Source organism: Magnolia sinica, chromosome 2, assembly GCF_029962835.1.
Source record: "Magnolia sinica isolate HGM2019 chromosome 2, MsV1, whole genome shotgun sequence".
In the NCBI taxonomy this organism is placed as follows: domain Eukaryota; kingdom Viridiplantae; phylum Streptophyta; class Magnoliopsida; order Magnoliales; family Magnoliaceae; genus Magnolia; species Magnolia sinica.
This window is the reverse complement of record NC_080574.1, coordinates 97,220,516-97,246,179: the sequence shown is the minus strand read 5'-3', so window position 1 is coordinate 97,246,179 and position 25,664 is coordinate 97,220,516. Positions and strand designations below refer to the sequence as shown.

At 40.1% G+C, this 25,664-nt stretch overlaps 1 protein-coding gene across 1 annotated transcript in view; it reads right to left on the bottom strand.

Annotated features, from left to right (window-relative positions):
* Nucleotides 1-25,664, bottom strand: part of LOC131226513 (probable amidase At4g34880) — a 96,035-nt gene that overhangs the window by 66,695 nt on the left and 3,676 nt on the right. Inside the window, exon 2 of the mRNA XM_058222154.1 lies at nt 3,197-3,411. Within this exon, the coding sequence (XP_058078137.1) occupies nt 3,197-3,411 (215 nt within the window). The remainder of the gene's footprint in view (nt 1-3,196; nt 3,412-25,664) is intronic.

Here is a 25,664-nt window from a genome sequence, read left to right as displayed (position 1 = left end):
GCATGCTAGATGGATCTCGTTTTTGCAGGAATTCACTTTCGTACTAAAACACAAGTTAGGGCAACAGAATAAAGTAGCCGATGCACTAAGTCGTCATGCATCTTTGTTAGTCACTATGAGCAATGAGGTTGTCGGGTTCGAGCGCCTCAAAGACATATATGCTGATGACGACGACTTCAAGGACGCATGGGTTAGGTGCCAAGAAGGTCACCCCGGCGACTTACATATGCAAGACGGATTCCTTTTCAAGGAAAATCGACTGTGCATCCTGAACAGTTCGCTAAGGGAACAGATAATCCAAGAGCTACATGAAGGTGGCCTCAGTGGACACCTTAGGCGAGACAAGACGCGTGCTCTTGTGGAAGAATAGTATTACTAGCCGCAATTGGTACGTGATGTGGGAAAGGCAGTCCAACGTTGTTATATTTGTCAGACCTCCAAGGGGTAATCTCATAATACGGGCCTCTACACCCCGTTACCTGTACCTGACGGCCCTTGGGAAGATTTATCTATGGACTTCATGCTTGGTCTCCCACGAACACAACGCGGCATGGAATCGGTGTTCGTGGTAGTAGATTGTTTCTCCAAGATGGTGCACTTTATTCCATGTAAGAAGACTCTTGATGCAACACATGTGGTGAATCTATTCTTAAGAGAAATTGTGCGGATACACGGGGTTCCCAAGACTATTACTTCTGACCATGACACGAAGTTCATAAGCCACTTTTGACGGACTTTGTGGACTCGATTCGATATACGACTTCAGTTTAGCAGCGCCTACCACCCACAGACTGACGGTCAAATTGAGGTTGTGAATCGCACGTTGGGAAACCTCCTTCGATGTATTTCAGGAGAAAAACCGAAGCAGTGGGATTTGACTTTGTCTCAAGCGGAATTTACATTCAACAACATGGTGAACCGCTCGACAGGGAAATCCCCGTTCCAGGTTATTTACAGAAGAGTACCTCGCCACACACTAGACTTGGTCCCTCTACCCAAGCTCCCAGGCATGAGCATTGCAGCAGAACATATGGCTGACAAGATCATGAGCATTCATGCGGAGGTACAAACCAAGCTACATGCTTCGAACGAAAAGTACAAGGAGCAAGCGGACAAGCATTGGCAACAAAAAGTGTTCGAGGTGGGCGACCAAGTAATGGTCCATCTGCGCAAAGAACAATTTTTGACCGGAATGTACAACAAGTTGAAGAATAAAAAGATTGGACCGGTACCAATCATCCAAAAGATCAATGATAACGCTTATGCTATTGATCTTCCAGATGATATAGCGATCTCACGGACTTTCAACGTCTCGGACCTGACCGAGTATCATGAACCAGCGCAGGATGAGAACTCGAAGACGAGTTCTTTTGAAGTGGAGGGGACTGATGTAGAGCGGGTCGCGGACAGTTTCATGGCTAAGATGGATCAGAAAAGGCCCGGTCAACAACAGAAGTGATCCGGAACGTCGGACCTTAGATCGGGCGTATCTCGCAATTCGGAATGAGTTACCTGACGTAAAATATATGATTTTGGGGTAGAACGAGCTACTTTAGCCAACCAACCCCACTACACCGGGTTGCGCAATTCGTTTCCCTGTTTTAATTTCATTTTTACTATAAATAGTAAGTTTTAGTTTGATTATAACTCTTCATCCATCGGGCTTTAGGAGTTACGCCCAACGCTAGAATAATTAGGAGAACGGTTTGGTGAAGCCAAATAGGACACTTACTATTTTTGGCCAAAAACCTTGCGCACTAGTAGATATCACGACCATCTATAAATAGTAAGTTTACTATTTATAGTAAGTCATGAATTCTAGGAGTTTTAGTTGTAGTTTGATTCTGATTTCTTTCCCATTGCTTGGTACCCCTATTTAAAGGGTTGTGAATTCGTTTTTATTCATTCATTAATTAAATTCGAATTTATTAGAATTTCTTTCTATTTCCTGCTTTCTTTCTTCGTGGATTCGAGAAGTCTTTGTGAGGAGTCCAGAGAAGTTCCGTGGATTCGGAATAGTTATCCTCTTGAGGAAGACAGTGCTCGACCTCACGTCCTCCCCTGCGTCAACTCCAAAAGCACCCTACTTAATTTTTTGGCAAACTATTCAAATACCAAGGATGCCATTCACATTCCCACGTTCACATCCAAGTTTAAAATGATTCAAAAGAGGTATACCCCAAATACACCCATTTTTCCTACTTTTCATGACAGAATAGAACTACAAGTTCTCTAGAATAAATCTCTCCGTATTGTTATATGAATTTTCAGAACTTTAGCTCCTTTTTTTTAAAAAAAAAATAAAAATAAAAATAAAATAAAATTAAGATTTCCATATTCAGAACTTTAGCTTGCGGTCATCCTTCAAGGATAAAACTATTTTCATGATGGGAAGTACCTTGAATGGGGCATAGCCAAAAAATTGAGAATCTTATGTTTGAATATTTCAATCCTTTATCATTTGAGAAATTCTCCTTTTCCATTGAATGATCAAAGGGGTGAAATATTTCAATAAGGGAGTTTCTTGGCTATCCCGTATCCACCACCATGAGAATAATTCGGGTAACGATATGAGTGATTGAATAAATACCCAATCCAATGGTTGAAGTCCAAAAACTCATATTATAATACCACTAGATGTATTCTAGCAAACCATGAAAAGGTAAAAAAAAAAAAAAAAGAAAAGAAAAGAGTGTAGTCAATAAATCAAAAATTGAAGGTGAGATAACATATACAACCAATGATTGTTATGCATCATAGGAAAAATATAGCCTTGCATGGGCGAATAAGAAAAAAGTGTAATGAACGGAATGAGAGGCTGCTTCCTCATATTATTCAACTGCATATAAAACTTATTCAAGTACTTGTTTTTGGCCCGCTATGATGTGTGGATGCCATCCAAACCATGCACCAGGCACTATGATGATCAAATAGACCACAAATCATGCCACACCATAAGAAACAACAAAAAATCACCCAAAAACCTCCTAATTCACATGGTAGCTTATATGATGCTTAGATTGGCCTAATTCTTGGGGTGTCCGACTTTCATGTTATAGTGATCTTGTTGGTCGAGTTGGATGTCATACAAACACCATGGTTGGACCCACGTTCAGCAGTTGTAGAACAACCTTATTCTACATTTGTAGAAGAACCAATTTTGAATGGTATTCAGGTTTTGGTGAACATCTCTTACCCTACTGTATCCTGCCTTGAAGAAATTGGGATGACCCCACTTCGACTGGTGAGGCCCACTGTGGGTTTTATCCCTACCACTGAATTGAAACTGGAGGGGCAGAGGATCGAACCATCTGTCTCAGTGCCTAATGACACTGTCACCAGATTTGCAGCCACCGCAATTGCCGATCCACTGCTAGATCCACAAGTATCGGCCGACAGCACATATGGATTCTGCACACAAACAGTAGAGTATCAGCTTTACTACACTTTGTTATAATGTAGAAAGGAGTGCATTCATAGGAGAGTATCAGCTTTACTACACTTTGTTATAATGTAGAAAGGAGTGCATTCATAGGAGAGTATCAGCTTTACTACACTTTGTTATAATGGAGAAAGGAGTGCATTTGTGAAAATGATACTACTATACTTGTCTAACTAAGAGATGAAATAAGAAGGGACATGCATCAAAACACCGCAACAGTTTAGAGGAATATAACTATGTGTGTTGGACATGTGTCTGCTGATCATGGACTTGATTTTCTGAGCCACCATATGGATGGGGTAAGCCCAAAAGGCGAGCTGGTTGGATAACGGTAGGCATACAGTGGCCTACATCTTCCTTCTCATACACTCCTTAACGTCACTACTTTTCATTTATTATAATAACGGTCATTAGATGTATGCTTTATATCTTACTAAGTAATCGAATGATGGCATGGTATATTAGAAATTGACGGTTTACCTTTTTCTTTTGTATTATTACCTCAGCCATGTTAAGAGTATTGTCTATATGGTTTTCACCATAGTTGGGCTCTATAACAATCTCTAGAGCCTATTAATCTTTAGAAGTCTCGAAAAAATCCCACAGGAGAAAATACATTTTGGATTGAGTGAAGAAAGGTGCTTAACCCTTTCATTCTCTCTCATAGAAGCCCTTCCTTGCCGACTGCAGGTTTCTTTTGGCTATCACCGACTCCAAGTTATACATCACACCATACGAGATCTAGGGACCCTAGATTTTTATTCATATTCATGTAGACGCGTGCATATAAATTCATATTCATCCAATCATAAATGTGCACATCCATTCATCATTTATGCATTCATGCACGCAGGCATCCATCGATTCATATATACATACATGATCAACTATGCATCCATCAATGCATACAATGATGATTTTTTATTTATGCTTTGAAACTACCGAATCTTGACCATTTATTTTTTATTAAATTTGTTCAACGTATGACCGTTATGTATGAATTAGATCTGTATGGTTTTAACCATTGAATTGAGTAGCGTATTGCCCAATTATGACCATAGATCTAAGCATTATTTTAAATTAGCCCGATAGTGACCATCAGTTTGCTGGATCGTGACTGCAGATCCATCTATCAAATCTACCAATCATGACCGACAATCCGTGCCATAAATCTGTCCAAAGATGACCATTGATATGAGTAGAAAACCAGCCCAATTTCCACTATTGATTTTGCAGGACCTCGTCCGTTTGTGACTGTTGAAGTACACCTAAACCGTTCAAGAATAACCATTAAAATTGTATATAAAAAATCAAACCAATCTGATCTTTAATTTGGCGACCAACGGCGTACCCATCTCCATCCAACAATTTTCACATTTAAAACCTTCAAAATTGGCCATTGATCATGGCCAGCACAACCCTCGATTGGTACACGCCAAACCCTGACAGTTCTTTTTTTCAAAAAAAAAAAAAACCCTGACAGTTCAACCATTAACCTGTCGACCCTACAACCATCCATTTAAATCATTCATTTAAGTAGTCCCATCTCCAAATCCAAACCGCTCATCAAGCTCACCACGTTGCCATCCACGAGCCATGTGAATTGATGTCTCCAATCTTGGAGTTTGAGATCTTCTACTAGTCGAGGGACTGACTCGACTAGTTGAAGGTCCCTTCAACTGGTCGAAGCTCTCCTTTGACTAGTCGAGGGTTACGCAAACGGTGCGCGGTTTGTATGCAGACTGCGTAAATTTGAGACGATTTCTAAGGATATGCATAAGTAAGGTTTCCCCATCTATAAATAGGAGTCCCAAGGGCCATTCTCATGTATTCTAAGGCATCTTAAAGGTATTCCAAGGGTTTCTAAAAGGGTTTTAGGGTTTTCAAAGGGTGTAGCAAGGGTGAGATTCGAAGTTGTTCGAATCGGGTAAGTCCTTTCTCTTTGTAATTTATGCTTTCCTAGTGAATTTCTATCACTTTGTGCCGTGGTTTTTTCCCAAAAGGGTTTTCCATGTTAAATCTTTGTATCTCTCTTGTGATTGCTTAGTGCTCTTGGATTGCAATCCTAGATCCATATCTGTGTGATTCCGTAAACCAAATTTCAACAAGAAGTATTAGAGATATCGTTGGGGTACAGATCTGAATCTGCAGGATTAGTATCAATGGGAAGTACTAGGTATGATATTGAGAAGTACTCAAGTAAATATAACTTTGAGTTATGGAAGATCAAAATGATCAGTTCCTCAACCAAGCAAGGCGAGGATGGTGCTCTTGAGGCTAAAAAGTCTACTATGACTGATGATGAATGGAATACCCTTGATAAGAAGGCCTTATCCTCGATCCGTTTATATCTTACGGATGAGGTTCTTTATAATGTTTTGAGAGAGAAAACTGCAGCTAGTTTATGGGCGAAGTTAGAGGATATCTATGTAAAAAAATAAATAAATTTGAAAATCGCCTACACTTGAAGCGGCAGTGGTATAACTTCAAGATGGCAGAGGGTGGAGATCTGGAGGCATACATCAACAACTTTAATAAATTAATTTACAAATTGCTAGATATGGAGGAAGTGATCAAAGATGAGAAACAAGCATGTATGTTGCTGAATTCTCTTCCGACATCGTATGAGTCATTTAAGGATACAATGTATACCATAAATAAAACCCTGAGTATTGACACCGTTATCTCGGCCCTTTAAGGGAATGTCACGAGAAAGTTAAACAGCGACATAGAGACATCTTCTGGTGCACTGATTACGAGATGAAGGAATTATAAGCGAGATATAAGATCTTCAAGACTTAGATCCAAATCCAAGAGTAAGTGCTGAAACTGTGAGATGTCTGGACACATGAAGAAGGATTGTACCAATCCTAAAGTGAAGAAAGAAAATCCAGCGGCTTCTTATAAGGAGGCCAATGTTGTCACATCTGAGGAAGAGACAAGTAGTGGTGATGTATTATCTATGTCCATGATCAGACACTTGCACCATAATCATGGAAATGAGTGGATCGACACAGAAGCATCATATCACATAACTCTTCATCGAAGTTGGTTCGCCAGTTATAGAGAATGCGATGGTGGACAAATCTTTATGGGCAATGATAATACTTGTAATGTTATGGCTATTGGTATGGTGAGCATCAAGATGTTTGATGGGATGGAGCATACTTTAACTGATGTTAGGCATGTTCCTAATATGAAGAAAAGTCTGATTTCTCTCGGTGCACTCGAGGCTATAGGATGCAAGTTCACTGGTATTGAAGATGTCCTTAAAGTTTCAAAAGGGGCACTCCTGGTTATGAGAGCACAAAGGCACAATAACCTTTAGAGGTTGATAGGGAGCACTTCGGCAGGTGGAGCAACAATGGCTATTGTAGATTCCACGTCTTTACGTATGTGGCGTGCTCATTTGGGCCATATGGGCGAGCGGGACATGAAGGTACTATCTAATCGTTATTTAATATCAGCTTTTAAAAATTCTGATTTAAATATATGCGAGCATTGTATATATGATAGACAATCTAGATTATCTTTTAAAATTGGAAAACATGTATGTAAGGGAGTGCTGGATTATGTGCACTCTGATGTATGGGGGTTATCACCATATATTTCCATTAGAGGGTTATCATGGTTTGTTTTATTCATTGACGACTACTCCAGGAAATTTTGGGTTTACTTTATGAAACGTAAATCCAAAGTTTTCACTATATTCAAACAATGGAAGGTAATGGTGGAAAAATAGTTAGGGTGAAAAATAAAGGTTTTAAGGACTGACAACGGTAGAGAATTTACTTCTACTGAATTTAATAAATATTGTAAAGATGAAGGGATTATTAGGCACAACACAATGCACTACACGCCTGAACAAAACAGTGTGGCTGAGCGAATGAATCGGACTCTCTTAGAGAGGGCTCGATGCATGTTAAGTAATGTTGCGTTGGGCAAGGACTTATGGACTAAGGCCGTTAACATGACTTGCTATTTGGTAAACCAGTATCCTTTTACGATAATTGGATGTAAAATTTCAGAGAAAGTATGGAGTGATCATAAGTCGACTACTCAAATTTACGCATATTTGGTTATGAAGCTTACTCTCATGTACTATCAATTGAGAGAAATAAGCTAGACCATAGAGCCAAAAAGTATATTTTGTTGGCTATGGCGTTGGTGTGAAAGGTTATAGGTTATTCGACAAGGTCACATACAAGGACATCATTAGCTGTGACGTCAGATTTGATGAATGCTCTCTATTCTGCAAGAATGATCAAGAGGAGCAAGAGGAACCAGAAAGGTTGATTGTAAACGTTCAGATGGATATAGATGATACTCAGGCAAAGACATGCATAGACAGAGGTACAAGATCAGATGGAGTAGCTACCTATAAGGAGGAACCCACCATATGATTGTAGGTTACCGGCAAGATACAAGGATGACTCTAATATTACATATGCCCTCGTTACAGATGAGGGGGACCCCTCTACTATTCAGGAAGTTCTCAGTGAGCTTGATGAAGGAAAGTGGAAGGCGAATATGGATGATGAGATGGACTCATTGCACAAAAATCACACATGGGAGCTGGTGGAGCTTCCAGTGGGTGGAAAAGTGATTGGATGCAAGTGATTATACAAAAGAAAATAGGCTAGATATAAAGCTAGATTGGTAGTGAACGGTTATGCTCAGAGAGAAGGAATCGACTTCACAGAGATATTCGCGTCGGTGGTTAAGCAGGTGTCTATCAGATTCGTGTTGGCGCTGGTTGCCCAATACGATTTCGAGCTGAAACAAATGGATGTTAAGACTGCATTCCTACATGGGGAGTTGGAGTAGCAGATCTACATGAAGCAACTAGATCTGCTACAGAGTTAAAGGGGAAGAGAAAGAAGTTTGCAGGTTAATGAGGTCGTTGTACGGCTTAAAACAGTCGCCTAGGCAGTGGTATAAAAAATTTGATTCTTTCACTGTGAGTCAAAAATTTACTCGAAGTGAATATGATCATTGTGTCTATTACAAGACACCGAGTGATGATAAACTTATCATCCTAGTATTGCATGTTGATGATATGTTGATCGTCAGTCATTATATATCTGAAATCAACATACTAAAGACTCAATTATCAGGAACATTCGAGATAAAAGATCTGGGGGCTGCAAAAAGGGTTCTCGGCATATATATTCATAGAGACGAGAAGAGGATCAGGCTTTGGTTATTATAGGCAGAATACCTTGAAAATTTATTGATCAAGTATAGGATGGAGCAGGCAAAGTAAGTGATCGTTCCCACGCGGCTCACTTCAAGCTTTCCTTAGAACAATATCTTAAATCAAATGAGGAAAAGTAGGTTATTCTCATATACCTTATTCGAATGCGGTTGTCGTTTAATGTATGTCATGGTCTGTACGAGACTAAATATTTCACAGGTAGTCGGTGTTGTGAGCAGATACATGTCAAACTCTGGCTAGCAACATTGAGAAGCGGTGAAATGGCTACTTCGATACATTTGAGGTATAAAAGACTACGTCTTAACTTTTGAAAAGACAAGGGCAAAGTTGGTAGGATATGTGATTCAGACTACGCAGGTAGTGTGGATTCTAAGAAGTCTACTTTAAGTTATACGTTTGTACTAGCGGGTGTAGCAATTAGTTGGATGTCGAAGCTTCAGTCCGTGGTGGCCTTTTCCATGACCGAATCAGAATATATGACAGTGACGAAAACATTTAAGGAATGTGTTTAGTTAATAGGCATGATAAATCAATTGGGACTTCAGCAGGAGGCCATGCCAGTTAACTGTGATAGCGAAAGCATTATCAATTTGGTTAAAAATTTTGTTTATCACTCACGTACTAAACACATTGATGTTCATCACCACTTTATCCGACAGGTGCTTGAGGAAGGAGGAGTAATATTGGAAAAGATTCACACCAGTGTGAATCCAACGGACATGCTCACCAAGGTCGTTCTTACAGAGAAGTTCAAGTTTTGTGCAACTTCTCTAGGCTTGGCGATAACATAAAAGAAGGACGGAGTGTGCACATGAAGCATTGATTGAAACTATGATGCGACGTAGAGATAAGAGAAGAGGGCAAGATGCTACAAGTTTGAAGATTGAAGACATAGTGGAGATTATTGTTAAACTAATGTCTCCAATCTTGGAGTCCGAGATCCTCAACCAGTCAAGAGACTGGCTCGACTAGTCGAAGCTCCCTTCAATTGGTCGAAGCCCTCCTTCAACTTGTCGAGGGTTATGCAAACGGTGCATGGTTTATGTGCAAACTGTGTAAATTTGAGACGGTTTATTAGGAGGTGCATAAGTGAGGTTTCCCCATTTATAAATAGGAGTCCCTAGGGCCATTTTCATGTATTCTAAGGCTTCTTAAATGTATTTCAAAGGTTTCTAAAAGGGTTCTAAGATTTTCAAAGGGTGTAGCAAGGGTGAAATTCAACGTTGTTCAAATCGGGTAAGTCCTTTCTCTTTGTAATTTATGCTTTTATAGTAAATTTTTGTCGCCTTGTGCCATGGTTTTTTCCTAAAAGGGTTTTCCACGTTAAATCTTTCTGTTTCTCTTGTGATTGCTTGGTGCTCTTGGATTGTTATCTTAGATCCATATCTATGTGATTTTGCAGACCAAATCCCAATGGAAGGGAGGAGGAAAGGATTTGAGTTCATTTCGTAAGGGTTTTGGATTCAAATTTTCTTTAAGGTGAGTGGGTCTCTCATATGATTTTAAAAGTTCTCTTTGCTATTTTTTTTGAATTTTTTGAAACTACATTGTTTTGTGATGTGAAAACTCTAAAATTCATGTCTTTCTATAATTTTCTTTTTGATTGATTTCCATAATTATTTTTCTTAAATTCTTTGTTTTCCTTTTAAATTATTGTTGGGATTATGATTTTCCAAGAATTCCCTAAATTATGGAACCATTGGACAAGTATTGTAGGATATTGTTGCTTTCAAGTACTTTAATTGAAATTTCAGTATAATGGAATCTAGGATTTCTTTTCTTTCTTTTCTTTTAAGAATTTAGAGATTTAATAATTATTTTTATAATTCCAATTAAATTGGGGATTAAATTACATATAAATATATATTTTTTGGCATTTTAGATGATTTGAAATCTTATACTATGTTGTTCTACATTGAAAATTCCTAAGAGTGTAAATAGGTAGGGTGATTAAGAACCTTTTGTTAAAAGTCCCAAAAGTCCATTTGGTACCTTTTAGAATCTCTACCATGGGACCGAGTGGGGGACCATTGTCATCCTAGGTAATGAATCCTTACTACAGAGCTGCATGAAGAAGTATGTGAGGATTGTAAAAGTCGACGGTCAGGCTAGGTAGGGTAGGAGTTTAACCAGTTAACATATGAATAACTCATAATGTGACTGCATAGATAAACATGTTGCAATTGCAAAAATCCATAGTCAGACCAGGTGCATTTTGGAAGTATTGGTTGACTAGTAAAATGCTCTGGTGTTCAAAAGGTTAAACCATACTGGTTGTGTTGGATTATTTCATGTCTTGCATTCACTCATTCTTTCATGAAATTGTCATACATTGGATTTTAAAGTTATCAGATTGTAAAATATGCATGTGTGTAATTAACCATAGTTTACATTAATTCATCTATAATTTATGTCGTATAAAATTACATTGATCATTTGTTTATAAACTTCATTTTTTATATTTTGAGAAATATGTTATAATTGGATCAAATGTATTTTCAAACTTGTGCAAGATTTACTCACTAGGCTATTGAGCTTACCCTTTATTGTGGTTATTAAATTTCAGGAGCAAGGTTTAGACAGGGAGCAAGTGAATGGAGTCCCAGCCACTTTTTATTTCTGTTTAGGGTTTAGTTTCCTTTTATATCTCATAATTAAATTTCAAAGAATTATACTATAAAAGTGATTAAGATTTTAGATTATAGTGATCATGTCTTGGATATTCTAGTTTATTAATGGCTTATGGGTTTATTTATGGGTGATTTGGTATCATGCAATGCTTGTAAAAATTTATTTTGTAAGCATGTTTTATACAAGTCATGCACCTAGCTAGGGAGCCAGGGTCTCTTTAACTCAGGTGCCAAATTTCAAGGTGTGACACAAGCTACTACCATTATTAATGAAAATAACACTCATTTTGCACCCTTGCTGACACACATGTCAATAGATTTGGCGACTCTACTATGGATTTTAGTCAGTAGACAAGCCTAACTCGAAACATAGGATTTCTTTAGTTTTTTTTTTTTTTTTTACTCTAATTCGAGTCCATTTACATTTCATGCAATTTACATTCCAAAAATTTCTATCTAGTTCTTTATTTTCGAGCACTTTGTTGTCCTGTGGCTTATGTTTCATTTATTTTTCGTTAATTTACTTTCTTACGTCTTATTTTATACACTGGGAGCCCATGCACCACCAGAATTTTACATTGCAAGCACCACTTTGGCATGTAGGAATATATTAGGTTTTTACTAGATTCCTCTCTGATCTTATCATTAAGAAAGCTCCTGAAAGGCACTATCCAATCACTTATCCAATGACCTAATCGTCCTACCTATAAGGTATATCGCTTAGGGAACCAATTGAAGCTGAGAAACTCTAGCTGCATTCATACACTTGTGCGCCTTTAGTTATTTGTAAATACAAAAGGAGAAGGCATAAATAAAAAATACATTAAACATGAACAAAAATAGTAGAGGGATAAAAATTGGCCGCCTCCACCATCATGCCCAAAACTGGCTTCATGCCCAACATTCTTGAGAAAAGCAACCACAACCACTTCTCACAATCTAATTCTCACTTGGTCTAAAGAAACAATGGCAACAAAAGAGGAAATCCCCAGAGCCAAACTAAGCCCCCAAACGATCAAAACTTGTAGTCGATGGTATCCCAATAAATCTTATGGCCGACATGGCCAAAAGCATTAAAAAAAAAAATTAGAGCACCTAATGACACAATTCCTCCAATGGAAAATGCATATGCATAATATCCTAACACCCCATATAATCAACTTTTTCAATCTTCCTCCATATTCAGTAGTTTCCTCCTACATCAACTCTACTATTCAATATACCTCCATACCTAACATTCAACCTTCCCTGATTGGGATTGAGCCAGTATTTAGTATTTATTTTCCCTCATACATTTACGCTTAACATTTAGTAACCTCCTCATAATAGAAGCCATAGTCAGTTCCAAAAACCTTCCCCTAATAACAGCCACAAATAGTTAAAACCTCCCATAGTTAGGAGTCAAATCCAACTTCCCCTTAATGAAAGTCACATCCTACCTCCCCTTAAAGGGACCCATAGGGGTATTGAAGAGGCTAATCACTATGAACAAAAAGTGGCCCATATTGCTCACAAGGGGCAAGGCACCCCTAGTCTAGCCTCTCAAAGATTGAGCAAGTTCAAGAACAATTCGAAGAATAATTCCATCCCAGGGAGAACAAGCTACAAATGCAGTAAGGAGTGAATCTCCCATCCATAAAATTCTAAGGACTTTGCCCCTTTCCATACTCTTAAGTACCTGACAACCTCGAGATCTCAACATTCTAAAGGTATGATGATAATACTCTCAAGTACCTGATAACCTCGAGGTCAACATTCTAAAGGTATGATGATAGTTGATGCCCTACAAGCCAACTCAAGGCATTTTGTGGAGATCTTGATGATGTGATAGGGAAAAATGGAGAATTAGTTCGCCTCGTTCACAATTCATTAAAATTTGATGCATTAGTATACATCATTCAACTATCATCAAATCAAGATCTAAAAGCAACCATCAAGGCTTTATCATCCCATTTTTGTACAATCTAAACATGGTGCGCAAGATAGGAAATATAACAACCCTAAGATGGAGGAACATTAAGTCTTTGTTGGCTTATGTTCAATGATAGTAGGCCATGGCCATTAGAACGAAAAAAATATTGATGATGAGGAATAAATTTTGATGATCATTCACTTAGCAAACGCAAGTATCTGTGGATACCTTTTTCTTGTACCCATATGCCAATTCACCCAACTCATTAATGTTAGAAAACAAGTCGAAGTTGGAAAAAGAGTTGGAACAATCTCCTGTTAACCTCATCAGGCCAACCTCACAAAAAAGGGAAGGATTGAAGGAAAGACTATAAGGTATGGGAGTGGAAATGGAAATCTACCCTTACGAGCATTGTAAATCCATAATAATAAATTTAAAAAAAATGTGCCAATAAAAATATTGATCTATATGGAAGAACTATATGCTGCATTTATAATTTCAATATCAATGAATGTACCTCACTCTCGGGATATTGAAACATATCGGTATTGTAAGGAAAATATCAGATGTATCATGTAATGTTTTGCTGTGTAAGGGAAATAATGGAGAAACATTAGGAAATTGATAGAATTATTTCCTGAAATTTTAGCCAATGTTGAAAAAGACATGATTTCACATTAACAACTCAAAATTTTTACCAAAAATAAGTGTGCTTAATAGATCTCCATTATATATGGCCAGCACTATAGCTTGACATAAGTGATGGACTTAATATCTAAATGACATCCATATAGTTTGTAAGTTATACAATACATACACCAAAAAGAGTTCAGAGTGTGTGTGTGTGTGTGTGTGTGTGTGTGTGTGTGTGTGTGTGTGTGTGTGTGTGTGTCTGTCAGTCTATCTCTGTGTGTGTGTTTTTCAAAAGAAGGGTGAAATACCTAGATATTGTCAATATGCATCGCATGTATAAAATATTGAGGAATATCTCTAAAAGGATCATGGGATATTTTGCAATAAATCCATATATAAATGATATATTGGATGATGTATGCGATACTTTCATCCATACCGGAGAATTTTACAATTCCTACTGCGTTTCCTATCAGGCGCATCTGATATTGATATTAACCGCTGATATTGATGCTGCAAGCACTAGAGCACCTCACTAATGGGAGCAATGAAAGTGACCCAAAAACCTCCAAGTTTATATGTCATGGCCTGTGTAATATTTGGATATTTTTCTATTCTCTCTTCATCTTCTTAAGTAGACCTAATTATCGGGTTTGATGAAAGATGCACACCATGATGGCACCACACACAAACTCATGGTTGGAATCTCATCTATATTGCTTCATGTGATGTGGCCCACTTGAGTTACAAAACTCTCTAATTTTTCACTCTAGATGAAGCCGATGGATGAATTGGATTTTACATATACCGAACAAGATTGGGTGTTTTATGCGTCATGTAAAACTGGTTTTGTACCTGATCCTGGTCGTCAACCTAAGGCTTTTATACGGCCGTATGGCTGTTGTTTTCTTTTTCACAACTATTTATTGATCTACACCATTTATCTACTGCAATGGCTACTGTATAGACCATCCTAAAAAATCTTCAGGCTAGAAAATCCATTCACAACCGAAATACATTAGTTTGATGTAGCGTAGGTCACCGACACATTCATGGCAGTGGATTAGAGAAGGCTAGTAGAAATGATCCAGACCATCAGAACCTTAAATCAGTCGTAACTTGCAAAATAGGATGAGGTTTTGACATATTATATATGATTTTGGGGTAAGATGACCTACTTAAGCCAACCAATCCCTCTATATCGGGTTTCCCATGCTAGATTTATAAGATTCCATCAGATCGACTGTCAAAAGTCCCATTTAGTTTCATTTTTACTATTTAGTAAATTTACTATTTATAGTAAGTCATGTTTTTAGGGTGTTTGAGTTGGACTCTTAAGTATAAAACTCCGTCCTAGGTTTGAGTTCCTTATTTAAGGAGTAGTAACTTCATTTTTTATAATCAATTAAGATATTTCAAATTTATTAGGAATTATTCCTAATTTATCCCTCATGGATTTGAGGAAGCCCGATGAGGAGTCCAAAAAGTTCAGTGGATTCAAAGTAGCTATCCTATGAGGAAGATGGCATCTCGTCCCTCCTCGCGCCACAGTCCTTGTTCAACGGCTAAATAGACCATCCCTAAAAAATCATCAGGCCAAGGAATCCTTGATCAGTGGCCTACAAACAGACCATGGACAAGAGAAATATAGCGACAGTCCATGTTCAACTGATAAAGGGCCCGACATTGGGATAGCTTCAGGGCCCTTCCGTGGTGGGATGCAATAGACCAATAGCCAGTCACTGCAAACCCTCAGTTCGGAGGATCCTCACCAAGCCCGGAGCATTCTCAAAATGTATAATTTGCTGAAATGTTGGATTAAATACTGGGGATCAATGATTCTGTGGTATAGACTGAAAAAAGGTATCTAGAAGAGCTCCAAGAATAGGATATCTTAACCTTTTTAGCTGTTGCCTACAATATATAGAAGGTTAATAAATGATTGTAGGGTTTGGATCTCCTATTATTGAGGATTTCATAGGTGTTTCCCATATGGTGCAGGGTCTATCAAGGTCAGTGATTGGGATAATAAAAATGGGCCCACATATGAAGAAGTTTGCCCCTAATAAAATCAAGGGTGGGCGCATACATCAGAATCATGGTTTCTATTGATGCTCAAAACTAGTCGATCTTGCCTCACCTCCTGCAAGCTGATGAGTAACCTTACCTCCTGTGAGCCGCTAAGTACCTGCAATTTAATGGAGAATAAGAGAATACACTGGGGGCATCGGTTAAGGCCAGGGACCCTTCGATGCCTAAGTCATGCATATGGACTCACAGTAGACGTAGTAGAATCAGTATATTTGGGTGTACCTTGTTCCATGGGGGGTATTTATGAGATCTTTCGAATCACTTGCGTATTTTAGTTGGTACAAGGATATGTTGGAGGCCCCATATTAAAGTCGGATTCGAATTTCAAGAATATTTCTGACTTTACCTCGATCGGCGTGATTTTTGCCTATAACCTCCTCAGATCGATCCTATCTTTCTATGTTACAAGATTCTCTCTGGATATATCTATTATAAGGTCAAGGTCAGTACCTCAGTTCAATACCCGAGGTACCTGAGGTTGAGGTCATCTTTTGAGGTTGGCGAAGAAGGTCGACCTCCTAAGTCATTGGTCGATGCCTGGGGTCAGGTCAATACTCTGCCCTTCTCTTGGGAGTTTCCTATGATCCTTCTGTTTTATTCATGGTCATCGAGTCAATCCAATTTTACCCATAACAGTAGCCCCCTACTTTCGAGTGTTATCTCCAAGGGCTCGGGAAGTAAGTAGTTTTGGACTGACGTGAGCTTGACCTATTATGCGATCAAGAGGCTTCGAGTGTACGGGAGGTCAGCTCACTTGGTGTGCACCTCCTCATTTTACCTCCCACTATTTATTGTGCGGGGTAAGGATGAGCCTGCTGCGATGATCGAGGATATTATGACAGTATCTTCATACAAGGAGTCATGCAAAATGTGGTGAGAGTTGCTTTTTCCTTAATGTGTGGGTGGTCGTGTATGATGACTTAGTAGATACAATAGTTGAGCATGTAGGTTTTTACGTCACGTTGCTTGTAGATAAAATATTAAAAACAAGGAACCTTTTCCCTTCAAATGGGGGAGGTTCCTTATAGTCAAGTGTATAAGTCGCGAGCATAATAGGGAAAACTGTAGGAATGAGAAAGAGCACATTCTTCCCTTTAACTAAGGGAGGTCACTCATAGTCGAGCACATAATATATAAGATGAGGGACATTTTCCCTTTAACAGAAGGGGGTTCCTTGTGGTTGAGCATGCAGGTCTAGCAGACCAGATAGTACAAATAAAGAAATATTTTTTCCCTTAACTGGGGGAGGTTTCTTTATAGTCGAGCTTTTAGATAAAGACGATAGACACGATAGTAGAAGCAAAAGAGGAGACCTTTTCCCTTAACTGGGAGAGGTGCCTCATAGTTGAATACAACCTTTTCCCTCAACTGGGAGAGGTGCCTCATAGTTGAATACAACCTTTTCCCTCATTACTTGAGGTCGAGGTCGAGGTCATGGTTGGCCAATGAGCCTTACTACTGAGCTTAGTTGACTGGTTCAGCTCACTCATTAGTTTCCTTGCTCAGCTCGGCTTCCCTAAGTACCTACTTCAGCTTAGTTTTCAAGGGAGTGTACCGATGAAAGCAAATTTTTGAATGTTGGTTGGTATGCTGGCCTCAGTTTTGGTCATCCTCCTTCTTTCTTTTGGCGTTAGCGACAAAGGACTCCCCATCTTCCTTTCGCTTCATATCCTTGTCTGAGTTGTTTCCTCATCGTGTAGCTCTTCATAAACTGAAGAGTTCCTTGGCGTTGGAATATTTTTTTAGTTAGGTTAAGTAGGTCAAAAAGGGTAGTTGGGGGGGTTCTTACTAATAAAGAAGATGAACTTTCCTTATTTAAGGCCGACTACCATGGCAGCCAGAGCTATCTGGTGGAAGTAACCATTAACCTGGACAACTTCAACATTGAAAAAGATGATGTAGTTTGTTAGCAGCTCGTCCTCCCTCTGAGTGATTGTAAGGAGGTGGCCACCCTCGATAAGGTTAAAGAAAATGGTCAGCACTTCACAGGGCCCAAGGCACCTTCAAGCTCAATCCAGGATGTGAAGGACCCGAGGTGATCTGTCGGGTCTCCTAACCCAGTATAGGGGTAATTTGGGGCATTCGAAACCTAGACGACAGTTGGGATCTCATGATGTCATCTGTGAATGGGGGTTCGACTTCCTCTAGCAGTGCATCGATGGAGGCTAGGGCCTTCGCTCGATATGCCTCCTGGAGACATCCGAGTTGGTCTCGAATCTCCCTCAGTTCTGCTTCCCATGGGCCTTCGCTTTCTGTTGTTGCCTTGGGAGCCTTTTTTGCATCTCTTCTTCTCTATAGTGTGGCGCAGATAGGACTTAGAGAGCTCAATTGCTTCCACGGTTTGCACATGGATGCACTTGCTTCATGTCAGTCGATCGTTCACCACATACGAGTCACGAGACGTTTGTAGAGGTCGAGACTGGGTAGAAGCCGATGTCGCGCCCTGGTTAGGGAGGGGTGTTGTCATTCTAATATGTGCATAATTTGATTAACAATTCTGGCCAGAGCCTCGACTTGGTTTTCTAGAGAAACGAGCTGCCCTCCTCAATTTCACGACCTCTATGCAACCACTAGTGAAGGGAGGTTAGGCTAAGGATCTGACTGCAGCATTTGGGAGGTCTCAGGTTGGTCTTTTGGTATGTGTATTGGCAGCCAAAAGCATTTTTCTTTCCTTTAGCCATCACTGAGCAGATGAAAGGCTGATGATTCTCTTGATGTAAAGGGAACTTTTAAGGTGGCTTTGTTGTCGTTCCCACAGACAGCGTCAAACTAATGATTCTTAAATCTGGTTGATCCTGCCTTACCTCCTCCAAGCCACTGAATATCTAGTCAATCCTCCCTCACCTCTTACAAGCTGCTGAGTACCTACAATTTTATGGAGAACAAGAGAATACAGTGGTGGCATCGGTTAAGGTCGGGGACCCTCCAATGCCTAAGTCAAGCGTATAGACTCACACTAGGCGTAGTAGAATCGGTATATTTAGATGTACCTTATTCCATGGCGGGGCGCCTATTTATAAGATCTCTCGATCACTTGCGTGTTTTGGTTGGTTTAAGAATATGCTGGAGGGCCCGTATTGGAGTTAGAATCTAATTTCAAGAATATCTTCGAATTTACGTCGATCGACGTGATTTTCAGCCATAACCTCGTCGGATTGTTCCTATCTTTATATGTTATAAGATTTTCTCCAGATATTTCTATTCTGAGGTCGAGGTCATCTTTTGAGGTCAGCGAACAAAGCCGACCTCCAAAGTCATTGGTTGACGCCTGAGGTCGAGTCGATACTCTGCACTTCTCTAGGGAGTTTCATATGATCCCTCTGTTTTATTCTTAGTCATCGAGTAAGTCCGATTTTACTCATAACAGTTTCATTCTCCCCTAAGAAAATTGTGTTAGCACATCATTAGGTCACAAATTCATGTGGGAAGATAAAGAGGAATGGTAATCTAAAACCATTTGTGGGCTGACTTAACCCACGGGAGAGAGAGAGAGAGAGAGAGAGAGAGAGAGAGAGAGAGAGCAAGTAGGATAAGCTTACCCAATCAAGAAGATAAACAAACTCCTCCTTGGGCCTATAGTTGGTGTTGCTCTTACCACTGACAATCTCTAGTAAAACGACTCCATAGCTGTAAACATCCCAGAGGGTGTGCTCCTGAGGATGGAGAAAAGGGAAAGGAAGAATCGGTGGGAGAGGGTGTCTCCCAGGAAATCATGTTCTTCCAGATCCAAGTTCTTTGTCTTTGCGCCTAACCTAACTTTTGACACAACATCAGACGATCTTCATCGTATATTTGGGCGTTTTGGCAAGCTTGCTGATGTGTTTATCCCATGAAATCAAACCCTCAATCGATCTCATGGCTTTGCATTCATACAATTTTTCTATGAACAAGACGCCTTGAATGTTATTCACTGTCTTCATGAGAGAAGAATAGATGGAAGGGTGGTGCACATGGATTGGACTAAAAAGCAATCTGGGATGAATGAGGCATCCCATCCTCCTTCGATGCACATAGATTGGGCGAGAAAGCAATCTGGGATGAAAGAAGCTGACTTCCTTCTCAGAATCAAGTAGAGGAAGGGGCTCCAGATCATGCATATGTAGAGGTGATTTCTAAGCCGTTGAAGGGGCCTAGCCCTACTATGTTCGGAAGCTTTAGGGAGTTCACCATCGCGGACCCAGGGGCTGTTGAAAACAGACTGCGATTGTTGTGGTTTGCCTTGGTGGGGATGGCAGTGGACCAGGATGTCCGGATAAGCAAGATTCAAGATGGATTGAGGTCGTCTTCATTTAGAGCAACAACAGTGGAGGTTGTGAGGATGTCTTCTATGAAATTTTTGTTGACATTTAAGAGCAAAGGAGAAATGGAGGATTTTCATGGTAATGGTGATCTGCATAGGGAGATGGGGCTACAGTCAGTGGAGCAGTGGACAAAAGAAGAGGTTATTGGGGGAGATGGAGTTTAGATACGACTATTCGGGATTTCGGCGCAGGCCTGGATTGAATCGATCCTTATTGATTTGGCTAGCTTTTTCAGTAAGATTATTCAGATTGATTCTAATTCTAGATTTGGATATTTTTAGGCTTTTGTAAGAATAAAGGTTCTTCCTTGTCCAGGTGTTAGCTTCAGCCAAGTGTTGGGATTGTCGGTTTTGGGGAAGAATTATCCTATAATAGCAGAGTTGGAACCTTTATTCAACTATGGATGCTCTCCATCCATTTCTAAGTCTACTAAATAGAGCACTAGGGAGTGGGTTATCAGGCATTTTCATGGCCCTTCAGGGGTCTCGGTAGATGCTTGTGGTAAGGTCTCTAAAGGAGTGACAAATATTCGCAATGATTCTTTAGGGGATAAGGATAGGGATAGTGTTAAAGAAGATATGGGGGCAATCAGATGTGGGGATCAGCAACGTATTGTGAATGGGGCCAGTCAAGGAAAAATGGAGAATAAGGTAGTTGGGGACACTCAATGCATGAATGCAATTTGTAGATTTGAGTTGGAGAGGGCAGCCGATCAACTTATACTGACATCCTCAGGTGATAGCTCTTCAGGAGGTGTTCAAGGTCAGACGCAATCAGGTAGTTTCAGGGAGGGCTATTAGGGGTATTTGGTGCCAATCCCCTAGGAAAACAAATAGGTCTTTGAGGACCAATGTGAGGATCAGATGTGGAGTAGTCAGCAGATGCGGGGTGAAGTTCTGAGTCCTAACATGAACTATTTGTACACAGCTAGTGTATGGCCTCTTCAAGTTGTGTTGAGTATATAGGTCAACTAGGTTTGAACAATGGTGAGGAAGAGCTGTTAGATGGGATGCTGCCATACACCCAGTCCTATCAGAATATATAGTTAAAGGAGATTCAAGGAGATATGTTTCACACTTACTTTGAGGAAACTAACTCTGAGGGAACGGCCCGTCAGCAGGTGCGTAGCGTGCGATTTGTTTCTCTTGGAAACAAGCAGATGGGATTTGGGAAGGAGAGGTTTAGCAGTGTATTTCGCAGGGAACTGAGGGATATTACAAGGAAGGAGAACCGATACCCTGCGTTCTGGTTAGGTTCTGTTCAAAATAGGACTGATGTCCATAGAAATTATCATTGGTGGGAAGTAGATACTAGGAATGGAAATAGAAGATCTGATGTGTTTGGGGAGGATGGAAATAGAGAGGAAACCAATCTAGCTGATGTTTATGTGTTTAGCAATTCGAAAACTAGGCTATTTTGCAAGGATGATATAAGTGTAGAGCATAGGTGTGGAACAAACTTAGCCCAGAGTATGTTAGCTGACGGTGGATTTTGTGGGATGGAGAGAGCAAACCTGGAGGTCGATCTCTCACCTTACTTTACATCAGTCAGTAGAAAGGAATATGACACTGAGGATAATCTGGATAGTGATGATGGCAACCCGATAGCTAACCAGGGAGAAGATCAAGAGAAGAGCCAGGATGATGTTCAGGATAAAGGTTCAGAGTGGAGTAAACGGAATCAGGACAAGACTATACAAGGGACAAAGGAAGGGCTAATGATGACAAAAAAGAAGAGAGCAGCGAAGTATATAAGAAGACAAAGAATTCTATATGCCAAAGGGGACTGGGGATCAAGACTTCAAAGGTTAAAGAGAAGGGCAGTGAATACTGGATATGTGATGGATGGATAAGGTTATAGTGTGGAATGTCCATGGAATTGGCAATAAACGGGCCATTAGTATAGCGAAGAGGATTATCAGGAAGTATGATCCTTCGATAGTGGTGTTGCTCGAACTAATGATTGGTGATGGAAAGAGAGTTAGTACTAAGCAATCGATGGGTTTTCATGCATCCTATTCAAATTGTGATGAGGGAGGTAAAATCTAGGTCTTCTACAAGGCTCCTACCTCTTGTTCCATGGTGTTTAAAGTTGACCAATGTTTATCGGTCAAGGCAATCAAGCAGAGAGGCTCCTCCCCAATCCATATGATTTTTGTTTATGCTAGGTGTGTTAGGGCTTTAAGGAGAGTGTTATGGGAAGACTTGGCTTTTCTATCCGCTTTGATGAATGGCCCTTGGGCTGTATGTGTGGATTTCAATGCAATTGTTGACGAATCAGAGAGAAAGAGTAGAAGGGCTGGGATAGGGCTTCGTTTATTGAATTTGTGGATGCTCTCAAGTCGGCAAGCCTCCAAGACGCAGGTTTACTCAGAGCAATAATCAGGCGGGAACTTCTAGAGTATGGGCAAGGCTTGATCGGGTTCTTATCAATGCTATCTGGGCGTCGAGGTTTTTGTGGTTTAGTGTCATCCACTTGCCGCGCATCCAATCGGATCATGCTCCGCTTCTTCTCAGCTCTCTAGATCAGTTGTATGGTGGGATGAAACCTTTTTATTTTTAACGAATGTGGACTAAACATGATACCTTCTTAAGTGTGGTAAAGGAAGCTTGGAATAAGGTGGAATCCTCTCACTCGGTATATAATGTGCTCACCAAACTCAAGCAAGTCAAGTAGGATCTGAAAATTTGGAATAGGGATGTGTTTGGGAATATTTTTTAGCAGATCAAGATGGTGGAGAGTCTTATGGAAGATCTGGAGGATCAAATGTAGGATAATTCAAATTCGGTTAAGCAGTCTGGGCTTTTGCAAAAGAAAATCAGCGATATTTCCAACAGGTTAGAGTTTCTAGAGCTAATGCAGGAAATTTTCTGTAGCAAAAGTCGAGGGTTGATTGGCTGACGGAAGGGGACAAAATATGAAGTTTTTTCTTGCTACGGCTACAGAGAGGCAAAGGAGGGCTACCATTCGTCAAGTGGAGCTTGAGTCAGGGGTAATTGTGGATGGTCAGGAGGATCTGAAAGACGCTACTGTGACTCATTTTAAACATGTTTTCAGTGTAGTTTTGCATCATGCTGATTAGGAGTTGCTGCAATCTATCCACTCGTCCGTCATGGAGATTCCTACGCTGTAGGAAGTTCACTCGGCAGTCCAATCCATGTCGTCTGATAGTACGGCTGGGCCAGATGGATTTTCAGCCATTTTTTTCCAAGCATGCTGGGACGTGGTTGGCCTTGACATTCTAAACGATGTCTCCTTCTTCTTCCAAGGAGGGAAGATCCCTAGGTCAATAACTGCATCCATTATTTCCTTAATCCCAAAATCTGCGTCTCCAAAGAAGTTTTCAGATTTTCGTCCTATAAGTTTATGTAACTGTTTCTATAAGTTTTCTCCAAGATTGTGGCTCTAAGGCTTAGCCAGATTCTCTTGGGGTTGATATCACCAGAACAAGGTGCATTTGTTTAAGGCCGAACAATAGCTGAGAATATTACCTTGGCCCAAGAGATTTTCAGGGAATTGAAGAGGCCGGTTCGTGGTGGGAATATTTTTTTGAAGTTAGACATGGATAGAGCTTATGATAGGGTCAATTGGGACTATCTTATTTAGGTGTTAGCTCAGTTTAGTTTTAACAGGGAATGAATTCAGTTGGTAGAGAAGTGTTGGGCTAATAGTTGGTTTTCAGTATTGGTAAATGGTGAGATGGCTGATTTTTTTAAGTCCTCAAGGGGTTCGAGGCAAGGGGACCCAATTTCTCCTAGTCTATTTATTCTTTCAACTGAAGTTATGAGTAGTGGATTAAGAAACATGATCAATCTTTAGGTTTGTAGGCTATTTATGGTCCCTTGGGGATGTCCACATATTCCACACTTGCTATCACAAATGGTACCAAAATATCCCTTAAAGTAATGAAGAAAATTCTGGACTCTTACCAAGCTATATCTGGGCAATGTATAAATCTAAGAAAATGCTCATTTTCTGTGCTATGAAGGTGCAAAGAGTGAGAGTAAGGGCAATGGATACTATTCTTGGTTTTGGGAAGTCTTCGGTTCCATTATCATACTTGGGTGTTCATTTGGTGGAAGGTAGACTTAAAGCCAGCGCTTTTAATCATCTGATAGATAGAGTCATGGGGCGCATCAATGAGTAGAAGGTTCGTATTTTATCACAGGCAGGGCAAGTAGTTCTAGTGAAGAATATGTTGTTAAGCATCACGGTCCATACAATGGGGGCGGTCCATCTTCCTGTGTAGGTGTTGAAGCTAGTGGAGAAGCAAATGACAAATTTTTTCTGGGGCTGGTATGATGGGAATCAGAAATGTCATTAGAAGAAGTGGAGTGTCATTGCGTCGCCAAAAGATGAGGGAGGTATAGGAGTAAGAAAGCTTGCAGACATAATGAAAGCCTTTCGGCTTAAGATGGCATGAACGATTAAGTTTGGGAACGAGGGGAATGTTTGGAGATCGTACATGAGGGCTAAGTATAATTATGACTTTCTTCCAGGGGCGGTTGCTAGATCGAGAGGGTTCTCATCTCCAATTTGAAAGAAAATTAGGGCCCTCATTCCTATGGTGGAATTAGGTGCTCAATGGCAAGTTGGAGTGGGAAAGTGTAGCTTCTGAAATGATAATTGGATAGGGTTAGGTCCTCTAATCCACCTAGTGGAAATTGAGGTGCCAGAGAATTTGAAGGAAATGCAGGTGTGCCAAGTTCTTGGTCTATTGGGTCCCCTTCCCCCCTCCTCAGTGTGGAGTTCCCTGCCGAAGTCTATGATTGATCATGTGTTTCAAGTTGGGTATTGTATAGGTAAGGAGGTGGATGCCCCTTTTTGGCCACATACACCATCTGGGGAGTTCTCAGTTAAGTCAGCCTGGAAGCTATGCAGGGTCCCAAACCAGAGTAGAAGTTGGTCCTGATGGGTATGAGATGCTAAACTCTTGCCCAAAATATCTCTTTTTGTGTGGAAAGTCCTACATAATGCTGTTCCAGTGGATAGTACGGTTCAAGCCTAAGGAGTTCACTTAGCTTCAAGATGTGTTTGTTGTGTTCTTCGGGATTCTTAGGTTTATGCCCAAGAAACGCTATATCATTTTCTTGTTGCTAGCAAGTTAGCACAGCACGTGTGGTGTGCAGTTTGCAGATGGTGTGAGATCAATGTTATGGCGGCAATGTCAGTAAAGGCCAGATTAAATCAGTGGTGGGCGGCGGTAAGTGCTAAGCATGGGAAATCAGTGAAACATATGATTACTCCTTGTATTATTATATGAAAAATTTAGAGAGCTCATAATGCAGTAATTTTTGAAGGTAAGCCCATATCCAGATATAGAATAACTGCTAGGATCGGGTGGTGGGTGGCTCGGATCAATGACTCTTTGGATGAGGTATGGTCAGGTGGACAGACTAGGGTGGGTGGCTTCAATCCAAATAGAAGAGATTTTGGT